Raw genomic sequence first — 20,567 nt, 5'->3', positions numbered from 1 at the left:
AAGGACATCCAACTGTAAAAAAAACCTGTCCAAAATTAACCTTGCCTGTGCTTGTGCCACATAAAAAGCACTAAGATGTGTGGTTGGTGTTAGGAAGGGGATCCAGCTGTAAAAATCCTGCCAAAACAGACACACAAGTCTGGTGCAGGCTTCTGCCTGGCCAGATCCTGTCAAACCATCCCACCCATGCCAGCATGGAAGGTGGATGTTAAACGATGACGACGATGATGATGATGAAATCCACTTACAAGGCTTTGGTCAGCCTGGGTATATAGTATGGGCCTGCAGGATGAATTCAACATTCTGATCATATTTGATTGTTGAGAAGCCGTGAATGGTATGTTTCCATTAGAGGCCTTCAGTTCTTTTCTAGCCTTGAGCAGAAAGAAACTGGTTACATTCAAGAAGTTGATAATCTCTGACTTGCTATGATTAGCAGTTAGAACCATGTCCACGATGTATCTTTTCCTGTCATATTAATGTTCCTGATGTGTCTGAAAGAGAAATTTGGTGTATATTGCATAACATTGTTAGGTCATCTTCCATTTATGGCTTGTTGAATATGTATTCATGAAAATAGGTGCATTGAACTTCTATACATATATATCAAACTATGTGTATATGTGTGTGCAAATATACATATATATATATATATATATATATATATATATATATATATACACACAATGATAGATTAATCTATTAGCATTAACATACTTATTAAGAGAATGACTGATATTAAGCCTGCTTGCATATTTTATTTAAAAAATAAAATGTTTCGATGGTGACCTGGATTTGTTGTATGATTGCCAAAATTTATGATTGAAACTGTACAAAGGGAGAAGAAAAAGAATGCAAATGCATTATAGTTATTAGTTTAACACTTCACATTTCTCTTTTTGTGTTCAGTTAAACAAATACCAATCTTATCATTTGTGTTAAGGCTGTGAGCTGACAGAATTGTTAGCACACTGGGCAAAATGCTTAGCAACATTTGCTCCATTTTCATGTTCTGAGTTCAAATGCTCCCAGGGCTGGCTTTGCCTTTTGTCCTTTGGGTGGGTGAGTGGGTGGGGGGTTGATAAAATGAATACCATTTGAACAAGGAGGTCAATTTAACCAACTTACCCCCTCCTTCAAACCTGCTGGTATTGTGGAAAACTTGAAATCGGTATTATCACCTGTGACTTTTGGTGATGGTCACATAGATTAGGTAGGTAAGTAACCATTCTGGATAAGTTTGGTCTTTGTTACAGAAGTGGAATGCAATCTAATATTGGTTGAGCAGCTTGCTGGTTGGATTGGTTTCTGGAAAGTTAACTGGAGTTACAGCCAGGGCTGGTGCTTGCACTAGGCAGATTAGGCAATTGCCTAATGGTAAAACCTAGTGGCACCATTCAAATTCTAAACAACATACACAGAGAGGGATTGGGGTAGGTAGGAGATGAGAGCATCATGTGGAAGATAGGACATATCTCTACAAATATTGGCAGCTGACAGATTTATTTGGTGACATAAATTATAACTTTTTGACATTTTTCAACTGGAGTAAAAAGAGTGATGACTGGAGAAAATAAATTGGTGAAGAGGGTATACATTTTAGTAGGGAGAAAGAACTGTACATTGTAGAATTGAAATAAGGAGAGGGGCACACAGAGTAGGAGTGGCAGAAGGGACTACTTCGTGTAGATCTTTGAAAAGAGGATGTACATTGTAGGAATGAAAGAACAGGGCCTACATTGTACATTTGGGAGAAAAAAGTGCTCACTGTAGGGCTGAGAAAAGGAGACACACATTGTAGGGCTAGCCTAAGGTCACCAAATACTTTGGTACCATCTGTGGGAGCATCTTGGATAGAAAGATAGGCTGTATGTAACAGTATGTTTTTCTTTCAATAAACTATGTAAGTAGAAAATCTTCAAGAGGTGTGCCATGCTAATGATTCTCTCCAAGTTATAGGATTTTATGCCAGCAGCATTGGTGGAATAAGAAAAGAAAGTTGTTGGAACCTGTTTTCTGAAAGAAGAGAGCAAAAGAATTTCAAATGCTAACACAAATATTTCTATTAGTATCAAAAAGATTTCAGCTACTTGTTAAAAAAGAATAGAAAGAAGTCTTAGCGGTGAATTATATTTATTAAAGTTAAAATAAAATATTTGGCTATTGAAAATAGAAAATTGCAATAAATTTATAAAATACAACAAAAGAGAATTAGCTGTAACGATGAGTGAAATTAGGCGTTCATATCTGGTTACTAAAAATAATTGTAACAAAATGTAATGGTATGATAAGAACTGTTAAATGAGAATTGGGCAACTGAACACCATGAAGTTGGTGGCTAGTAATAAGTTATAAGCTGACCAGAGACAAGGTTGCAGTAAAATATATAATACATTCAAAAGACTTATGACTGACAACTTGCAAATTGTGTAGATAGGCTTGCAGACAGTACTAACATAAAAATAAAAAGTAGACAGAAAAGAAAAGAGTGAAAGAGACAGCAAATGTTGGCATTGATATGTTAGTGATAAAGTTGAAATAATCGTTATGTTCATGTTTAACTGATGTGTTAGCAGCCTTTATTACCTGAAATAATTTTGTTTGTTATCATTGATTTGTTCAATTTTAAAATCCAGGATAGTTAAGTATCATCATCATCTGTCTATTTATCTAGTAATGTATCAATATTTCTCTCTTTCTCTCTCTCTCTCTCTCTCTCTCTGTATATCTGTCTCTCTATCTGACTTTGTCCTTTTATATATTTTTATGTCAGGCAATAACGACTAAAAAATATTTTAAAATAAATAAATAAATTGAAGTGAAAACTTATTCCATTGTATCTTTAGAATAATAGTTATAATGATCCATGTGCATGACCTGAATATATGACTTGGTTTCAGTTCCTAGTTAAAACAATTTCATACCACTTGTAGTGATTCTAATGCTCTTTAGAAAAGCTTAAACACTCTAACATCCATTATGTCTCCCTCAATAAATTTGAGAGGCTAAATAACTAATGTAACCATTGAGTCAAAGTAAGCTGTTAGCAAGTTGTCTACAACCTAGTTTAACTTACCAGCTGTAGTTATTTTACATGATACTAGTGCCATTGAGAAAGACATAAATGGCACACATTTTCATATCTCTTTTTTTTTAATTTTTAAACAAAGGCCTATTTATATATATAAATAAAAAAAAATCAGTATTTCGTGTTATTTCTATAACTTCTGGTCAGAAAGTATATACATACATACAGTGTATGCATTTGATTTAGCTTTTCTCAAGATTTTTACTCTTGGGAAACCTGTGAAATACATTTTATACTACAAGGAACCCCTACATAAAACTGATACATATTTATCAATCTTTTCTTTTCTTTTTCATAGATTTAATTTCCTAAGAGATTAAAATATAAAATTATCTTTGACAGGTTTAGGAAATTTCATCTTAAGGAAACTACTTTTATTCCGACTTCCCCTATAATTCTCCATTAAGAGATCATTTTTCCCTGTAGGATCACCTTACTATATGTGTACACCAGAGTTTCTCTTCTTTAGGGAACATGCCATGTGTTTCTTATTAAAATTACAAATATAGTATATGTACTTGCTTCGGCAGTACATATGCTAAAATTGGAATGATACAGAGAAGATTAGCATGGCCCCTGTGCATGGACGACATGCAAATTCATGAAGTGTTCCATATTTTTCTATAGGTGCAGGCATGGCTGTGTGGTAAGAAGCTTGCTTTTCAACCACATGGTTCTGGGTTCAGTCCCATTGTGCGGCACCTTGGGCAAGTATCTTCTACTATAGCCTTGGGGGCTACTGAAGCCTTGTGAGTGGATATGGTAGATGGAAACTGAAAGAAGCCTGTCAAATATATATATATATATATATATATATATATATATATGTATGTATATATAGGTGTTTGTACCTCCACTACCGCTTGGCAGCTGGTGTTGATGTGTTTATATCCCTGTAACTTAGTGGTTTGGCCAAAGAGATCGATAAAATAAGTACTCAGCTTTAAAAAGTGATACTGGGGTTGATTTATTCAACTAAAATTCTTCTAGATGGTGCCCTAGTATGGCCATAGTCAAATGACTGAAACAAGTAAAAGGTAAAAGCTAAGTTAAACTCACACAAAAGTGACTGGAAAATGCATTTGCATGTAATTCTTGGAACCCCAAATAGTCTTTCATGGAACCCTTGGGTTGCATATCCCCATTCCCATCAGTTAGAAAACCTACTCACAAAATGTATATATGCATGGTAAGGTATATAACAGAAATATAGTAGACCAACAACGATCTAGTATTGTAAACTCAGATAAAAATGACTGACAAATCCAATCCCTATGAAATTTTAGTAAAGCACCAGACTAGATAAATTTAATAGTGTATAAAGGATCGTGGGTAAGGCCAAAATAATGCAAAGTAAATGCAAAGTAAATCACAAGAAAACAAATATATGAATTAATGTAGACTTACCTTGTATTCAATATTTTGGAGTTATGACCCCATTTGAGTGGCTGTGTGGTAAGTAGCTTGCTTACCAGCCACATGGTTCCGGGTTCAGTCCCACTGCATGGCACCTTGGGCAAGTGTCTTCTAATATAGCCTCGGGCCGACCAAAGCCTTGTGAGTGGATTTGGTAGATGGAAACTGAAAGAAGCCTGTCGTATATATGTATATATATATATATATATATATATATATATATGTGTTTGTGTGTCTGTGTTTGCCCCCCCAGCATCGCTTGACAACCGATGCTGGTGTGTTTACGTCCCCGTAACTTAGTGGTTCGGAAAAAGAGACCGATAGATTAAGCACTAAGCTTACAAAGAATAAGTCCTGGGGTTGATTTTCTCGACTTAAGGCGGTGCTCCAGCATGGCCGTAGTCAAATGACTGAAACAAGTAAAAGAGTTAGTGTTAATATATTTAACACAGAAAGCATTTAAAAGTTAACTAGAAATAATTAATTATATGATTGGATAAAAATATTAATTAATTATCTGAATAACTTCAATTAATACACCAGTGAGCTGGCAGAATTGTTACTATGTCAGACAAAATGTTTGTTGCCATTTCTTCTGGATCTTCACATTCTGAGTTCAAATTCTGCCATGTCACCTTTGCCTTCCATTCTTTTGGGGTCAATAGAATGCGTTCCAGTTGAGCACTGTGGTCAATGCCATTGACTAACATCCTTCCTCTAACATTGTCAAAATCTGAAATTGCTATTTTAATTAGTACAAAATGTCCAAATGTCTATTTTGGTGAAATAAAATGATAACCAAATACCTTCATAAAGCACTGACAAGGGGAGCATCTATATGGTCACTCATTTTGCTAGTAATAGCAGCTAAAATCTCTTGAGTAACATTGAGCCATCTTCAAACAGGAAGGACACATTGAATAATATAGTCTTAAATATACAGAAAAGGCAAAAGTAAAGAAGGATTAGACTTAATAAGATTTCATGATATAAAATCCAGGATGGATTGCCTTTTATCATAAAGTCAAGCTTGATCAAGGCTAATTGGGATTCAGTGACAATAATTCTACTTTTAGTTTAAGAAGTATGTAGACTAAGAGATTGTTTATTCTAATTCAAGCACCATGAAGCAAAGAGTGAACCTCTAAGAGGTTGCTTGACTTACTAGAAATAGCAACTGAATCTCATTTAAATTATCCTTTATCCTTCACCTTTACTTGTTTTAGTCATTAGACTGTGGTCATGCTGGGGTACTGACTTGAAGAATTTTTAGTTGAATGAATCAAGCCCAGTACTTGTTTTTCTTTTAAGCCTGAAACTTATTCTGTCAGTCTCTTTTGCCAAACCGCTAGGTTTCAGGGATGTAAACACACCAACTTCAGTTGCCAAGCGATGGCAGGACATACACACACACACATGTATACACACACACACACACACACACACACACACACACACACACACACACACACACACACACACACACACACACACACACGACAGGCTTCTTTCAGTTTCCATCTACCAAATCCACTCACAAGGCTTTTGTCAGTTTGAGACGATAGTAGAAGACACTTGTCCTTGGTGCCATGCAATGGGACTGAGCCCAGAACCATATGGTTTTTAGTAAAGAAGGATAGACTTAATAGATTTCATGATATATATATATATAAATTGGAATGGTCATGGCTGAAATGCTTTTGACCAGAAGCTAAATAATAACTTTGCTTTTACAAGTAAATTTTCTGCATTTAACTAAATCTACATAAACAAAGAGCTATGAGTGTGTGTGCCGTAACTTATTGGTTTGCATCAGAAGTGAAATGGTTTAGTGGACTAGATATTGGTATTAACAGCTTGTAGGTCTTGAGTTCAAATCTCTTGCAGGTATTTTGTGCTGTTTTGTTTAACTGTACTTATGTGTCCTTCATATTATTCAATTATTGAAAATAGACAGCAAGTTATCAGGTATTATTGTCTGCAACAGATTAGTATCCAACCAAAAGATAGGATTTAATATTCTGTTAGATACAGTCTTTCCATTATGCAAATTTTTCCACAGAAATACTGTGTTTCTCTGATCTATGTGAAAGACATCTCTGCTTTGAAGGTTGTACCCCACTGTCTGAGATATTGTCTGTAGTTGGAAATTACAGGTAAAGCTCTAAATAATGGAAAATACCTCGATCCGAAATTGAACTCACAATACAGACTCAGTTTTGTCTGGAGCTTAACACCACCTTGTAGTGCTCCACTTAAAAGATTCTTACAAGTCTTTCCAAGCAGTTACTCATTTCCTAAGCATTTACCCAATATTGGCATCGATTACCGTAGTGGTTGCGTAAGAGCTGATGTTTTCAATGCAGCATGGCTATAAGCTACATGCAAAAGAATTTGTGTTTCAGAAGGGAATAAGTAATCTATTCTTTTATTCTTTTACTGGTTTCAGCCATATGGCCAAACCTATATAACTGAAATACCAACCTATTAAAAAAGGTCATATTAAAAGATTATCTTATTATACAGAAATATAATCTTTGCATTAAACTATGAGTTTAAAGAGTGTATTATATGATTGTCAAAATAAATAAATAAAAGTAATAGTTTAATAGGAAATACTTGAGGAAAGTATTGATAATGTTTGTTCTTATTTTTCTCATAGTTAATGTTTTCATTTTTTTTTTTTTTTTTACATCAAGTGTGTTCATAACTTCAAAATTAATGCTGGTCAGGCTGAAGTATTTCACATATATGTGTCATACAACTTGTTTTACTCCATAAAAAAGAGGAAAGAGCCCTGTTTGTTGCAACAATTTATCTGCTGCTTTCATCTTGAAAGGAATTAAAGGAGATAAGGGAGTGGATAGGAAATAAATTGTAAAATATGAGGAAATATTTTTGAAACAAGAAATATATAAAAAATTTAGAAATATTGTCTGTATGATGTTACAAAGATGAACGTGTAAATATACATACACCCTTGTATAATCAAATGTTTAATATATTTGCAATCTAAATTTCTGATATACTTCTTACTTTAAAATATGCATTGGATTGTCCAGATAAACTCATTCATTTTTTTATTCATTTATTTTAATCCTTATTTTTCGTTGATTATTTTAACAAATCAGTTAGTAATATATTCCCCTTTATTGTTCATGAGTTCTTTCCAATGATCCACTAGCTTGTGAATACCTTGATGGTAGAAATCACTGGGCCTTGACTTGAAGAATTCATTGTGCCATGTTCAGTTCCACATCGTTGTTGAATGTGACACCTTACAGACTGTTGAAGAGTCAATCTTTTCTCTGCTTCATATTGATCTAAAGACTCCATTTTCATTGCCAGTGATGATGTAGTAAAGAAATCTGTTTCCACATGTAACCTGCTATTGTGCTAGCAAACTGGCAGTGATAGAAGGGTACTTGAGATAATGTTCTTGAATTTGTCTATTTTGTTCAGATTGCATGGTAACCATGCATGGAATGTGTGTGTGCATGTCTGTATGTTTGTTTACATTTGCACTCATCTGCAAATTGTTGAGATAGAAGTAGTAATATTGTTCCTAATTCTCTTGTCAACAAATCATCTTCACTTGAAAAAAGGTATGGGTGAGCAACAGGAAGAGCATCAGTATGTTCAATAAGGCCTAAATGATGCCTGTCATGCTAGCAAAGAAAAAAGGGTAAAGCAAACTAATGATGTAATATATATATATATATATATATATATATATATATATATATATATATATATATATATACACACACACACACACACACACACACATATATAAGCACAGGTATGACTGTGTGGTTATGAAGTTTGCTTCCCAGCCACATGGTTACTGGTTCAGTCTCACTGCACAGCATCTTGGACAAGTGTTTTCTACTATGGCTCCAGACTGACAAAAGTCATGTTAGTGGATTTGTTAGATAGAAACTGAAGAAGCCTGTCATATACACACATATGTCTATATGTGTATGTGGTTGGATATGCATGTATGTATGCTTATGTCTCTTTGTCTTGGCATCACATGATAGTTGTAACTGAGTATCACTGTCTTATAAGCAGTGTCATTCATTTCCAATATTTTATGGAAATATGTCAGGCCATGGGGAAATATAACCTAGCTTGGTAACAAACAGGTGAGGATTGGTGACAGTAATGGCATCCAGCCTTAGAAAATCTGTCTCAGTAAACTCCATTCGACCCATGCAAGTATGGAGAAGAGGACATTAAAATGATGATGATTCAAACATGCATGAATGCATGCATGTCAAAGTAGTTTAGAAGTTTGCATTGCAATCATGAGTACTTATATTCAATTACATTGCATGACATATTGGGAATGTATTTTTCAATCTACTTTCAGATTTTGTTTATCATATCTAGTCACAAGGCTTTGGTTCGCTTGGGGGCTAATGAGAAAAATTGAAAATCACTACTTGTAATTAGTGATGAAAATTAGTCAAAGAAAACTGCAATTTTTCATTTCAAAATTCTTGTGTGATTTATAGTACTGTGCAGTAGAAGTGAACCCAGACCATTTGGTTAAGAAGCGAACTTCTTAGCCATACAATACCCTCCCACATACGTATATAATAACCAGTATTAAAGATTATAAGTAGTAGCTTAGGATACATACATACCTGTGCATGCATGAGAATGTCCAGATGGAAGGCTGATGATTTCTAGATTGTTGTGACATAGTTTGAAGAATGCATGTCAGCTCTGTGACAAATTGTTTACTTTAGAGAAGATGAAATATCTACAAGTAGAGACTTGACAGGTGAAGCAATATGCAAAAGACAAGAATACAATGTTGTTTGCAAAGGAGATTTATTCCTTTCTATTTGTTCTTTTGCTGGTTTAACCTATTGGACTACAGCCAGGAGGGGGCACTGTCTACAAAGGATCATATTGATCCCACTGCTTGTGTTTTTGAGTTGGGCACTATTTTATTTGGTATTATTTGCTGAACCACTACATTATGGAACATAACTAAACAGCAACAGCTGCTTAAGTATAAATGTAAAAACAAAAATCACACACAACACACTCACACAGACACATGCACACGTGTGTGTGTGTGCTTTCATGCAGTTGCCATCTGCCAACTTTAACTCTCACAGCATTGCTTAACCTGAGGATGTAGGAGAAAACATTTCTACTTTATCTGGTGGCTGCAAGAAAGTGCCCTGAGCAATCAGCATTTTTACTTCTGTTTAAATGACCAAAAGGTAACTAACTCAACAGACTACTAACTTGTTACTGATTGGCTAAAGTAATACATGTGACAATGGTGCAGCCAAACTGATCAGCACAAGGTCACTCTTTCATAACATTGCTAAAGACTTGACCTTTTAACTGTAGAAATCAGAGACAGCCATTCAAAATTTCATTAGCCTTTACTGCAGAAAACAGCTTTATATACTAGTCTAGCTTTTGTTGAGGAGGACATGATTATATATATATATCAGGTTTATTGAAGCAACATGACTTGCAAAACATACAAATTCTGTTTCTTGGTAGATATTTATCATCATTACAGGAATACCTATGAAATTTAATTTTGCATTTATACAGTCAAGAGACAAAAGAATTTCTGGAAGGAATGGACATATATGTGGTCATCATCACCATCATCACTGTTTAATGTCTGTTGTCCATGCTAGCGTGGGTTGGACAGTCTGACCAGAGCTGGCAAGCCGGGGTGCTGCACCAGACTCCAGTCTGATTTGGCATGTTTTCTACAGCTGGATGCCCTTCCTAATGCCAACCACTTTATGGAGTGTTTTGGGTGCTTTTATGTGGCGTTGCACAGGCACTTTTACATGATATCGCTTTTACTTGGCATTGTACAGGTGCTTTTATGTGGTGCCACACGGACACTTTTACGTGACACCGCATGAATGCTCTTATGTATTGCCACATGGGCATTGTTATGTGATACCAAACGAGCGCTCTTATGTGACACTGCCCAGGCACTTTTACGTGACACTGCCCAGGCACTTTTACATGACACTAGACAGATGCTTTTACATGATGCTGCACAGGTGCTTTTATGTGACACCACCATGGGTGCTTTATACAACCAGAAGGATCAGTCTTAACACTTCTGCTGCAGAGTGTGGGTCTTCTTGAGTACAGCCAGGCACCAGGTGTCTTGATCCTTTGTCATCTCACTTAAAAGGTTCAGCTTCCTGAGGTTGTTTTCAGTATTTCATCCCATGTCTTCCTGAGTTTCCCACTTCCACATGTTAAACTCAGTTACCACTACTGTCATCATCAAAATAACTGCCTCCAAATATTGTTATAATCACAATATCATCACCACCATAACCACTGCCACCTTCACCATGAAGAGCACCATTAACAAAACCTATATTAAGCCAGTGAAAGTTCCTCTAGATGCAGGAGTGGCTGTGTGGTAAGTAGCTTGCTTACCAACCACATGGCACTGAGTTCAAGGTAAGGCTGTGTGGTAAATAGCTTGATTACCAACCACATGGTTCTGGGTTCAAGACACTTGGCCAAGGTGCCACACAGTAGCACCTTAGGCAAGTGTCTTCTACTATAGTCTCGGGCCGACCAAAGCCTTGTGAGTGGATTTGGTAGACGGAAACTGAAAGAAGCCCATCGTATATATGTATGTGTGTGTGTGTGTGTGTGTATATGTTTGTGTGTCTGTGTTTGTCTCCCAACATCGCTTGACAACCAATGCTTGCGTGTTTACATCCCTGTAACTTAGCGGTTCGGCAAAAGAGACTGATAGAATAAGTACTAGGCTTACAAACAATAAATCCTGTGGTCGACTTCTTCGACTAAAGGCGGTGCTCCAGCATGGCCACAGTCAAATGACTGAAACAAGTAAAAATAGTAAAAAAAAAAGGAGAAAGTATGGTCTCTGGTTCTGCTAGAAATTGTATGCAAATCTTCATCAAATTACTTGCCAAACACCTTAAAAAAACAAGTGACTCGAGAATCTAGTCCTATACTACTTTTCAAAAGTAAAGACCACATGGTCACATCTGCAATGGTTTTGACATAAATGAGCCTCAACTGTGTAGACCTTGCACAAAATAACACCACCACAGCATCATTTATACATTGGAGAGAGATGGGCTTTGTCAGGTTGACTTGTCCTTTCACTACTTGAAAATGAAACTTTTTATGTCCTAAAAGATCATTTACGATTAAAAAAACTCTTTTCGTTCAATTTTCATGTTATATATCTATAGATGAAATAGAAATAATGGTTGTACTTGTTGCTTTTTTAGATTTATTTATTGGCTGCACCACCCAGCATCTTCACATGGGCAACCTTCAGACTTCACATGTACATGTTGTCTGGGGCACCATTGGCCTTGTTTTTCCCAGTAATTAACACTCGATTGGTAAGTTTGTTCTTTTTTTTTTTTTGTATTCATATTTATTTAGTTCAATCTTTGTCACTCTTTGGAACTGACTATCTACATACTTTTATCATGCATATTGTGACTCACCACACCACAGTCTCTCACTAGTAACTTTTTCTTTCATTCCTTTTGTAAAAACTCTATGGAATTCCCTCTCCACCACTGTTTTTCCTTCAGTTAACAGCATAGATATACTTAAGCAAATCTGAAACAAACTTGATCTCACTGGTTTTGGAGATCCTGCTCTGATCATAAGCATGGCATGTTGTTCTGACTAAGCCACTAAAAAGAAAAAGACAAAATGGATATTTTCTTTACAAATATTGGCTTTGTGCCTTGAAAAAAAGAAACTATTTTTACTAATGAACTGGAAGTGAGAAGTTGGCAGTAGATACATGGAATGCTGTAATATTTTGTTCAGTTTCTCCATGGTTTTAGGTTCAAAACCTACCATGCTTAACTTTGCCTTGAACATCCCAGTGGATATTGATAAATCAATATTAGTAAACATCATTATCGTTGTTTTAACGTCCTCTTTTCTATGCCTGCATGGATTGCCTGGAACTTATTGAGGGAGATTTTCTATGGCCAGGTATCTTTCTTGTTTTCAAACATCACATGTTTCCAAGTAAAGTAATATTTCCCCATGACCAAACATATTTTCATGGAAGATTGAAAACGAAGGACACTACTCTATGAAGGTGACACTCATTTACAGCTATCACATGATGTCAAAACAAAGAGACATCAACTGACACACATACACTTTCAGTTTCTCTCACTCAAATTCAATGACAAGGCCTTGGTTGGCCAGGAGCTATCTAGTAGGGATTGAACCCAGAGCAATGTGATTGGGAAGCAAGCTTCTTATTCACACAGCCATGCCCGTACCTTTATGGTGCTATCCATATGGATCAGTATAAACCCCTCTCTCTGTCATAACAGGCTGTATGACTAGAGTAAAGAAACCACTACATCATCTTCATTAATTTAATGTCTACTCTTCCCTGTTGTAATGTATCAGATGAGAGTACATTGAGGCAGAGTTTTCTACAGCCATTTTGTTTCCAAATGAGGTAGTAACATCCCAATCTATTGAACAACAAGCAGCCCGGACTGGTTTTTATGGAGAACTGAAAACAATGACACCATATGTATGAACCTTTTGTTTACAAAGAATACATGTCAAGAAGCCTAGACATGCTTTCATGGTCACTGCAAGCAGTGAGCACGTGTGAAAACAAGGGGGATACAAACTTTCTCTCACTTGCACACATGTGCATGTGCACACATGCATACACTTGCATGTGCACAGATGCACACATACACATGTGTGTGCAGACATACACACACTTGTGTATGTGCAAACACATGCACACTCTCACACATGTGCATGTTTGCACACATACATATACAGGATGGGCTTCTTTCAGTTTCTATCTCCTAAATCCATTCACAGGGCTTTGGTCAGCACATGGTACCATATAGTGGGACTTAACCCAAAACAACATGGTTGGGGAACAAACATTTTGACCACTCAGTCAAGCCTGTACCTATTTATACAATATTGTAAAAGAAAAGGAAGTTGTAAATTATTGTATTCTTTCTTAAACAAGTAAATAATTGTCTTCAGTTTTAAACAACACAAAATGATTTTATCTTGCTAACAAATTTCACTGAATCCCCAAACCTTTGAAATTGAAGTCCCAGATTATTGAATTTTGAATCTTTTTATGATGATTGTATTGTAAGTGAGTAAGGATTTGTATGTCTCTGACTAACAACAGAAGTTGTTTCGTACAAAATGTGCTGAAAGCAAAAAAGGAAATCTTAGAAATTAAAAATACTTATTTGCAGAAAAAAAACATTAACTCAATGACTCTTACCAAGGTTAGATTAAAACAATATTATTCATTGCATTAATGTTTTTCTTCCATTCATGACTTAAGTATTTTTAATTAATTTAGATTTTTTTTAGTACTTCTTCACATTAGTTATGCTGGCCCGAAGTTGATTATATCTGGGTAATTTCATTCAGCCAGTTACAACAAAAGGGTTAATAACTCTTCATATTGTATTACTTTGCCTCACCTTACCTTGTCTAGGTTGCTCAGCTCTAGATGAAGTCAAAGGAATTATATGTGACATCATGGACATTTCAAAACTGGCAGAAGCCATCTCTTGACCCTAGCCAATTCTGCCTCCTTCTCCTCCTCCTTTAGAGAGAGAAAGAAGGATAATGAAAATAAGAGGCTGAGAGATGGAAGAAAAAAGAAAGAAGAATTAGCCCCATACTGCACTGATTCTTTATTTATGAAACCCAAGTTTGGCATGGCAGAGCATTCGTTCTAATGTTCTAACAACTCTGCCACTGTATGATGTCCATGATCAGGATACTTAACTAGCATCAATAGATATACTGGATTGATACAACTTGCTGCTTTAAGCAACAGGAAGATTGTATTGTAATTAGTGTGTTGGATAGCTTGCAATGATGGATTCAAGTTCTCATGGATGTGAGTTAGAGGGTACCAGTATAAAACACATACTCATCTTCAAACTAGCATCACCATTTTCACGGTCAGCATTATTTAATCATGGCTTTGGTTTTGACTACAGGTTGTGTATGCTTGTTGCCGAACAACAATCCCTCCTGCATTAAACTTATCATACAATGGCAATGATAACAGATGGACACTAAAAAAAAAAAAAAAAAAAATCAGCATAATCAAACTTTTGAATTTCGTTTCTATCTTAAAATGTTAATAATGAATTTTTTATTAAATTTATCTTTTTTTTTTTTTTAAATTTTAAGTTGGTGTTTGAAAAAGAAGTCTACTACTTACAACATACTTTAATGTTGATTGTTCCAATATATCTTCTGAGACTGGGAGGTAAGTTATTTCTTAATAACAATTTGTGTGTTATTTCTACAATATTTGTGTTGTGATTATTTAGCTCCAAATCATTCCTGACCAAGCAGACATAAGATGAAATGGTTAGCCTGAAGCTATAGTAGAATGCACCAGCTCAAGGCGCTATGCAATGAGACTGGACTCAAAATCACATGGTTGAGAAGTTCACTTCTCAACCATACAACCATTCCTGCACAGGGTATCTCTGTCTCCATGCTGGAAATCAGACCTGGGATACTTGGGTGAAAGTCAGAAAGCCTTACCATTAAAACTGTGTATGTGTGTGTGTATGCATGTGTATGTGAGAGAGAGAGGAAAGAGAGATTGTTTGTATGATATATTACTCCCATAATGTTGTTAAAGTGACTACAAAACTTGAAGTAATCAACTGCTACTACATCAAGAAGTTCTTTATGCTGTAAATGAACTACTGAAAGAAATTGAATCTACACTTTGGAGCAAAGGTATGTAGTAATATGAAGGAGCTTAGAAGGACAAGTACCAAACTTTGGTATTGAGAGGTATGGGAAATCTCTGGGATGAAAACCAAATTTTTATCCTCTCCATCATATGTTAGGACAAGACTCTGTACCCTCTTTACCCTCACTGAAACTCACCTAAACACCGCACATATGAATGCTGAAGTAAAAATAAAAGATTTCACCATAAGAATAAAACCGCTGTCTCACCCATTGGGCCATTGATCGATGATAACGACATTCCCTGACACGATGCTAAAAAAATGGCAGAAATACTGCAGAAACAATACTGCTCTGTCTTTAGTGATTCCACTGATATTGACATAAGAGAAGCGAACGAAGTTGATTCCCAACATAAAATCTCGGACATAACCTTCACTGCTTCAGACATCATAGCAGCAATAAATGAGGTCAAATACTATTCTGCTGTAGGCCCTGATAGATTCCCCGCAAGTCTCCTGAAGGAATGTAGACACCAACTTGCAGTCCCTCTGACCAACCTCTGGAGAAATTCTTTAGACTCAGGTTATATACCGAAACAGCTCCTGTCCCACTCTGTAATCCCGGTTTTCAAACAGGGAAACAGATCCCTCGCAGTCAACTGTCGCCCAATCTCACTCACCTCCCACATTATTAAAGTGTTTGAAAGGGTGGTAAGATCAAGGATAGCTGACTTCCTGGAGACCCACAAACTCCCAAATGCAAACCAGCATGGCTTTCGCTGTGGCAGGGACTGTCTAACACAGCTCTTACACCACATTGAAGATATACTTTAAAGCCTTGGGAACAGGTTCGAACGCTGATGTCATATATCTTGATTTCAGTAAAGCGTTTGATAGGGTTGATCATAATATCTTACTCACAAGGCAAGGGTGGTTGCTATGGCATTGAGGTAGATCTGCCACCCTTGTTAACGGAGACAAAATCCGGACTTAAAACACTGGATGATGATGATGATGATACACACACACACACACACACACACTGGAACGTATACGTTTTTACTGGTTTCTACCACTAGGTTGTGACCATGCTTGTACATTGCCTTCAAAGGTTTTTAGACAGTGAAATCTACCTCTTTAGTTTGGTAACTTATTTTTTTGACCTCAAACATAAGTGGACTTCTGAAAATATTCATGTAAGGGGAGATAACTTGACCCTAACTACTAGACTATTTCTGTTCAGATGTACTGATTTTTGGATTACTCCAAAACTTAAGCATGCACACACATATACACACACTTGCACACATTTCTATCTACCATTTTCCACTCAGAAATTGTATGTGTGTGTGTGTATGTGTATATATGCACACACACATATATATATATAGTTCAAATTTACAGAAAACAAAAGATGAAGACAGGTGTAGGAACAACAAGCAGGTGTATTAGTTTGACACTTGAGAAAAATGGAAAAGTCTTTTATGTTTTGAACCTACGCTCTTTGACAAAGGATTAAAAGGAAAAAATGGAGAGAGAATATATAAAAAAAAAAAACGGAGAGAGTAAGAAAGTGCAGAGATCGACGATCTAACATATGTATATGCATACATATTTAAGTATAGAAGCACAAACATACATATATGTACATATGAGTGTACAGGTTTTAGAGATTTTTTTTTTTTGATGTTCGGTTATAATAAAAACAATTTTATATTAATCTGATGGCCTACTCTATACTTTTGTAGAGTACACATTTATTCTTAAACAAGAATATTATTGGCTGTGATTTTGAAGTTTCAACCCGCTGAAAAGTCAGTCAATATTTTTGTTTAAGAATAAATACACACGCACACACATACACATATATATTATATTGGAGGAAAAACCAAAACCAAGGCAGAACGAGTATCTCAAGTCATTTAGAATAATTCAATCAGGGTAAGGTGAATTTGAAGTCTTACAACCATTTCTAAGATAACTCAAGTGATATGTTAGCATGTCCGTGCACTGGCTATTCCATCACCAGAGACAAGGTATAAATATTTTAGAAGGAGAAAAATTTACAGTTTATAAGGAATAAAATTCACAGTTTAAATGGAATAAAATAGAAGAATAAAGAGTAAAAGTAGTTAGAAGAATATAGGCAGGAGAATAATGTTCATAACTCATCTTTTTACAGAAGAAAAAGGAATGTTTTCAGTTAAAATCTCCAGGCAGTATTTTGGCAGTATTCTGAACACTGTATGTAAATGTATATTGGGCGAGAAAGTATGATGGACATAAATGGGTTTTGTGAGTGGGGTATGAGAGAAAGAGAGAGGAGAAAGGAACAAAAAAAGATCATAGTAAAAGGACTTACTTGGGATAATGGTAAATGGATTTACCTGGGATTTTAACTAAAAATCTTTACCTTCATGGATGTGCCAACCAACATCCATATCCTTTGGAAAAAGATGAGTTATGAACATTATTCTCCTGCCTATATTCTTCTAACTACTTTTACTCTTTATTCTTCTATTTTACTCCTTTATTCTTCTATATTATTCCTTATAAACTGTAAATTTTTCCCCGTCTACAATATTCATACTTTGTATCTGATGACAGCATACCTAGTGCATGAACGGGCTAACCTACCACTTGGGTTATCCTTGAAATTGCTGTAAGACTTCAAATTCGCCTTACCCTAATTAAATTATTCTAAATGACTTGATATATACATTGTGCCTTGGTTTTGATTTTTCCTCTAATATAATATATACATGCTATAATGGAAGCCTAACACGGATCCCTAGATCCAGCCTTAGCTGTGATCTTGGAACCTAACAGACAGCTGACCTACTGTAGCACTTATGCAGTGTACCTCTTTGTTTAGATCACAAGTGAACTAAACCCCTTATATTCTTTATATATATATATATATATATATGTATATATATACATATATATATATGAAGGGGTACCCAAAAGAAACCTGAATTTTGCAATATTATTCCATTCACTTAGTTTTACATGTTTACATTTTTATCATCTTCAAAGTATTCTCCAATTGAAGCAATGCATCAGTCCAGACATGCTTTCCACTATTCAAAGCAGTGCTGGAACTCTTGTGAAGTGATGCCTTTTAACAATTCCGTTGTTCTTTTCTTCACCTCTTCCACATCTACATATTCCATAGCACCAGCTTTCATCACCAGTGATGACCTTCGAAAAAGGGTCTGGATCAACTTACAACTCATCTTTCAGTTCATGACACACATTCATTCATGACTGCTTTTGATCTTCTGTGAGCAAGCGAGGCACAAATTTTGCTGCAACTCTCTTCATTCATAATTCTTCACTCAAAATTCGTTGGTAGGAACTCCAGGACACACCAGTCATATCAACGATTTCGTCAATTGTTTGGTGATTGTTCTCCAAGATCAGTTCATGAATTTTCATGTCTTCATTCATTCAGGAGGTTGATGGTTGTCCTGAATGAGGTTGGTCTTCAAGCAACAAGCAACCATTCCAAAAGTGTGGTTTCCACTTGTAAACTTGTATTTTTCGCATGGCAGCATCCTTGTAAGCTGTTTGAAGCATGACAACTGTTTTGGCCACTATTTTCCCCAGCAGGAAACAGAATTTTATGGAAGCATCTTTTCAGCTATCACAAAATTCAATGAACAGAGGAGAAGCACTGCAAAACAAAGATGCACCACATGACAGTACAACATCTGTTGACACTGTTGGTCAGCAGGCTGATGCCTGAGGGTCACATCAAGTGACTTCTAGTGGCAGAAGCTTGAACTACAACGGGCTTGTCCCATAGAGAACATTTCCGGTTAGTTTTGGGTACCCCCTCGTATATATATTTGTGTGTGTTTGCATGTATATGTATGTATGTATGTATGTATGCCCTCCACACATACATACACACACACACTCGCACACACACGCAAGCTCAATATAACAGTGCAAACCCACCATCTCAAAAACCTTGACACACATGTATATCTATGTATGTATGTGTTTCTGTACTTACATATGCATGTATATACCTGTGTATTTATGTAAGTATCTATAAGAATCTGTGTATGTGTGTGTGTGTGTATATATATATATATATATATATATATATATATATATCATTTCCAGTTTTTGTAATTGGCTATATTGTGTAAAGAATTATGGAGCTAATCACTTATGGTATCCTCTTCTCCAGAAACAGAGAATGGTTGAGCAAGATGTTAGCAACCTTTTCTCATAAGAAATAAATAAATAAAAAGCAACAAAAAAAATTGACATGATATTGGGACCATCCATGGATGGATTTGTATACAGAATCATGGAATGGAAGTTTTGAAGAATTTGTGAACATTATTTTCCCTCTGATGCATGTATGAAAACCAACACCAAGTTTAAGCCCATTGTCATAACAGATTTCCTCATGTTACTTCTCTCTGTCGTATTTTGAACTATGTATTTCTTCCTCTGATTTGTGCCATCACAAATCAGACCTTTGTTCTTTGGAAGCATTTTTTTAAAATAATAAATTTTATAAAACTGTTTTATTCTTTATCCCTCTTCTACTAACCCCTTTGCTCTTATCACCTTGGTTCACTCCTATTACTCTCCATTCTGTTGTTCTTTTCTTCACCTCTAGTTATTTTCCCTTTATTCTCTCTTTTATCACCCTCTTGTTCATGTTTCTATTTGATCTCCTAAGCAATAACCATCATGTAGTTGCTTCTTTGTTTTTGTCATTTGTATTCAGCCCTCTTACCAACAATCATCATTTAGCTCTGTCACTCACTCAATCTCTTTCTCATTATTCTTGCTCTTTATCACTCTTTCACTCTTGCTTTCTTTGTTTATGCTGTCTTTTATCACCTTTTTGTTCCTATCACTTTAGTCCCCTTCTGTGACTCTCTCTTTTTTAATCTTGTCAGATATGAGACAATCTCTCTGCATTGATAAATGATATATAGTTAGAGAGTACTCTTTAGTCATGCTAGGGACAAGTTAACCTCTCCAATGCCACTTCCACTATCAGATGCACTCAGTATACTCTGTAATATGGGAGGCAATAGGAAGGACATCCACCTGTAATAACCATGACAAAAATAGAATGTATTGGAGTGTATGAGTGAGATTGAGATGTGATCCACAATGTATCCAGGAAGTCAGTAACTTTGAATAAGAACTGACTTGGAATCGAACGAGATATCCAACCCATGCTGGCATGGAAAAATGGACGCAAACTGTCAATGAAGATATATTGTTGATTGCTAGTTTGCCTGCAGATCAAATTTCATCTCCCTGAG

General features: G+C 35.8%; 1 protein-coding gene and 1 non-coding gene across 8 annotated transcripts in view; both read left to right on the top strand.

Annotated features, from left to right (window-relative positions):
• LOC106874915 (transmembrane protein 164) overlaps window positions 1–20,567 on the top strand; it is a 74,533-nt gene that overhangs the window by 36,900 nt on the left and 17,066 nt on the right. For all 7 annotated transcript variants that reach the window (XM_052967635.2, XM_052967633.2, XM_089352621.1 and 4 more), the window contains 2 exons: window positions 11,788–11,904; window positions 14,741–14,819. In XM_052967635.2, coding sequence (XP_052823595.1) covers window positions 11,788–11,904; window positions 14,741–14,819 — 196 coding nt within the window. The remainder of the gene's footprint in view (window positions 1–11,787; window positions 11,905–14,740; window positions 14,820–20,567) is intronic.
• On the top strand, window positions 3,603–3,709 carry LOC128250087 (U6 spliceosomal RNA). The gene has a single exon (XR_008266211.1). It is a non-coding gene; the product is annotated as a U6 spliceosomal RNA (small nuclear RNA).

The sequence above is a fragment of the Octopus bimaculoides genome, chromosome 1 (assembly GCF_046866305.1).
Source record: "Octopus bimaculoides isolate indiv1 chromosome 1, ASM4686630v1, whole genome shotgun sequence".
Classification (NCBI taxonomy): Eukaryota; Metazoa; Mollusca; class Cephalopoda; order Octopoda; family Octopodidae; genus Octopus; species Octopus bimaculoides.
The sequence above is the reverse complement of the archived record's forward strand: the minus strand, read 5'-3'. Positions and strand labels throughout refer to the sequence as shown.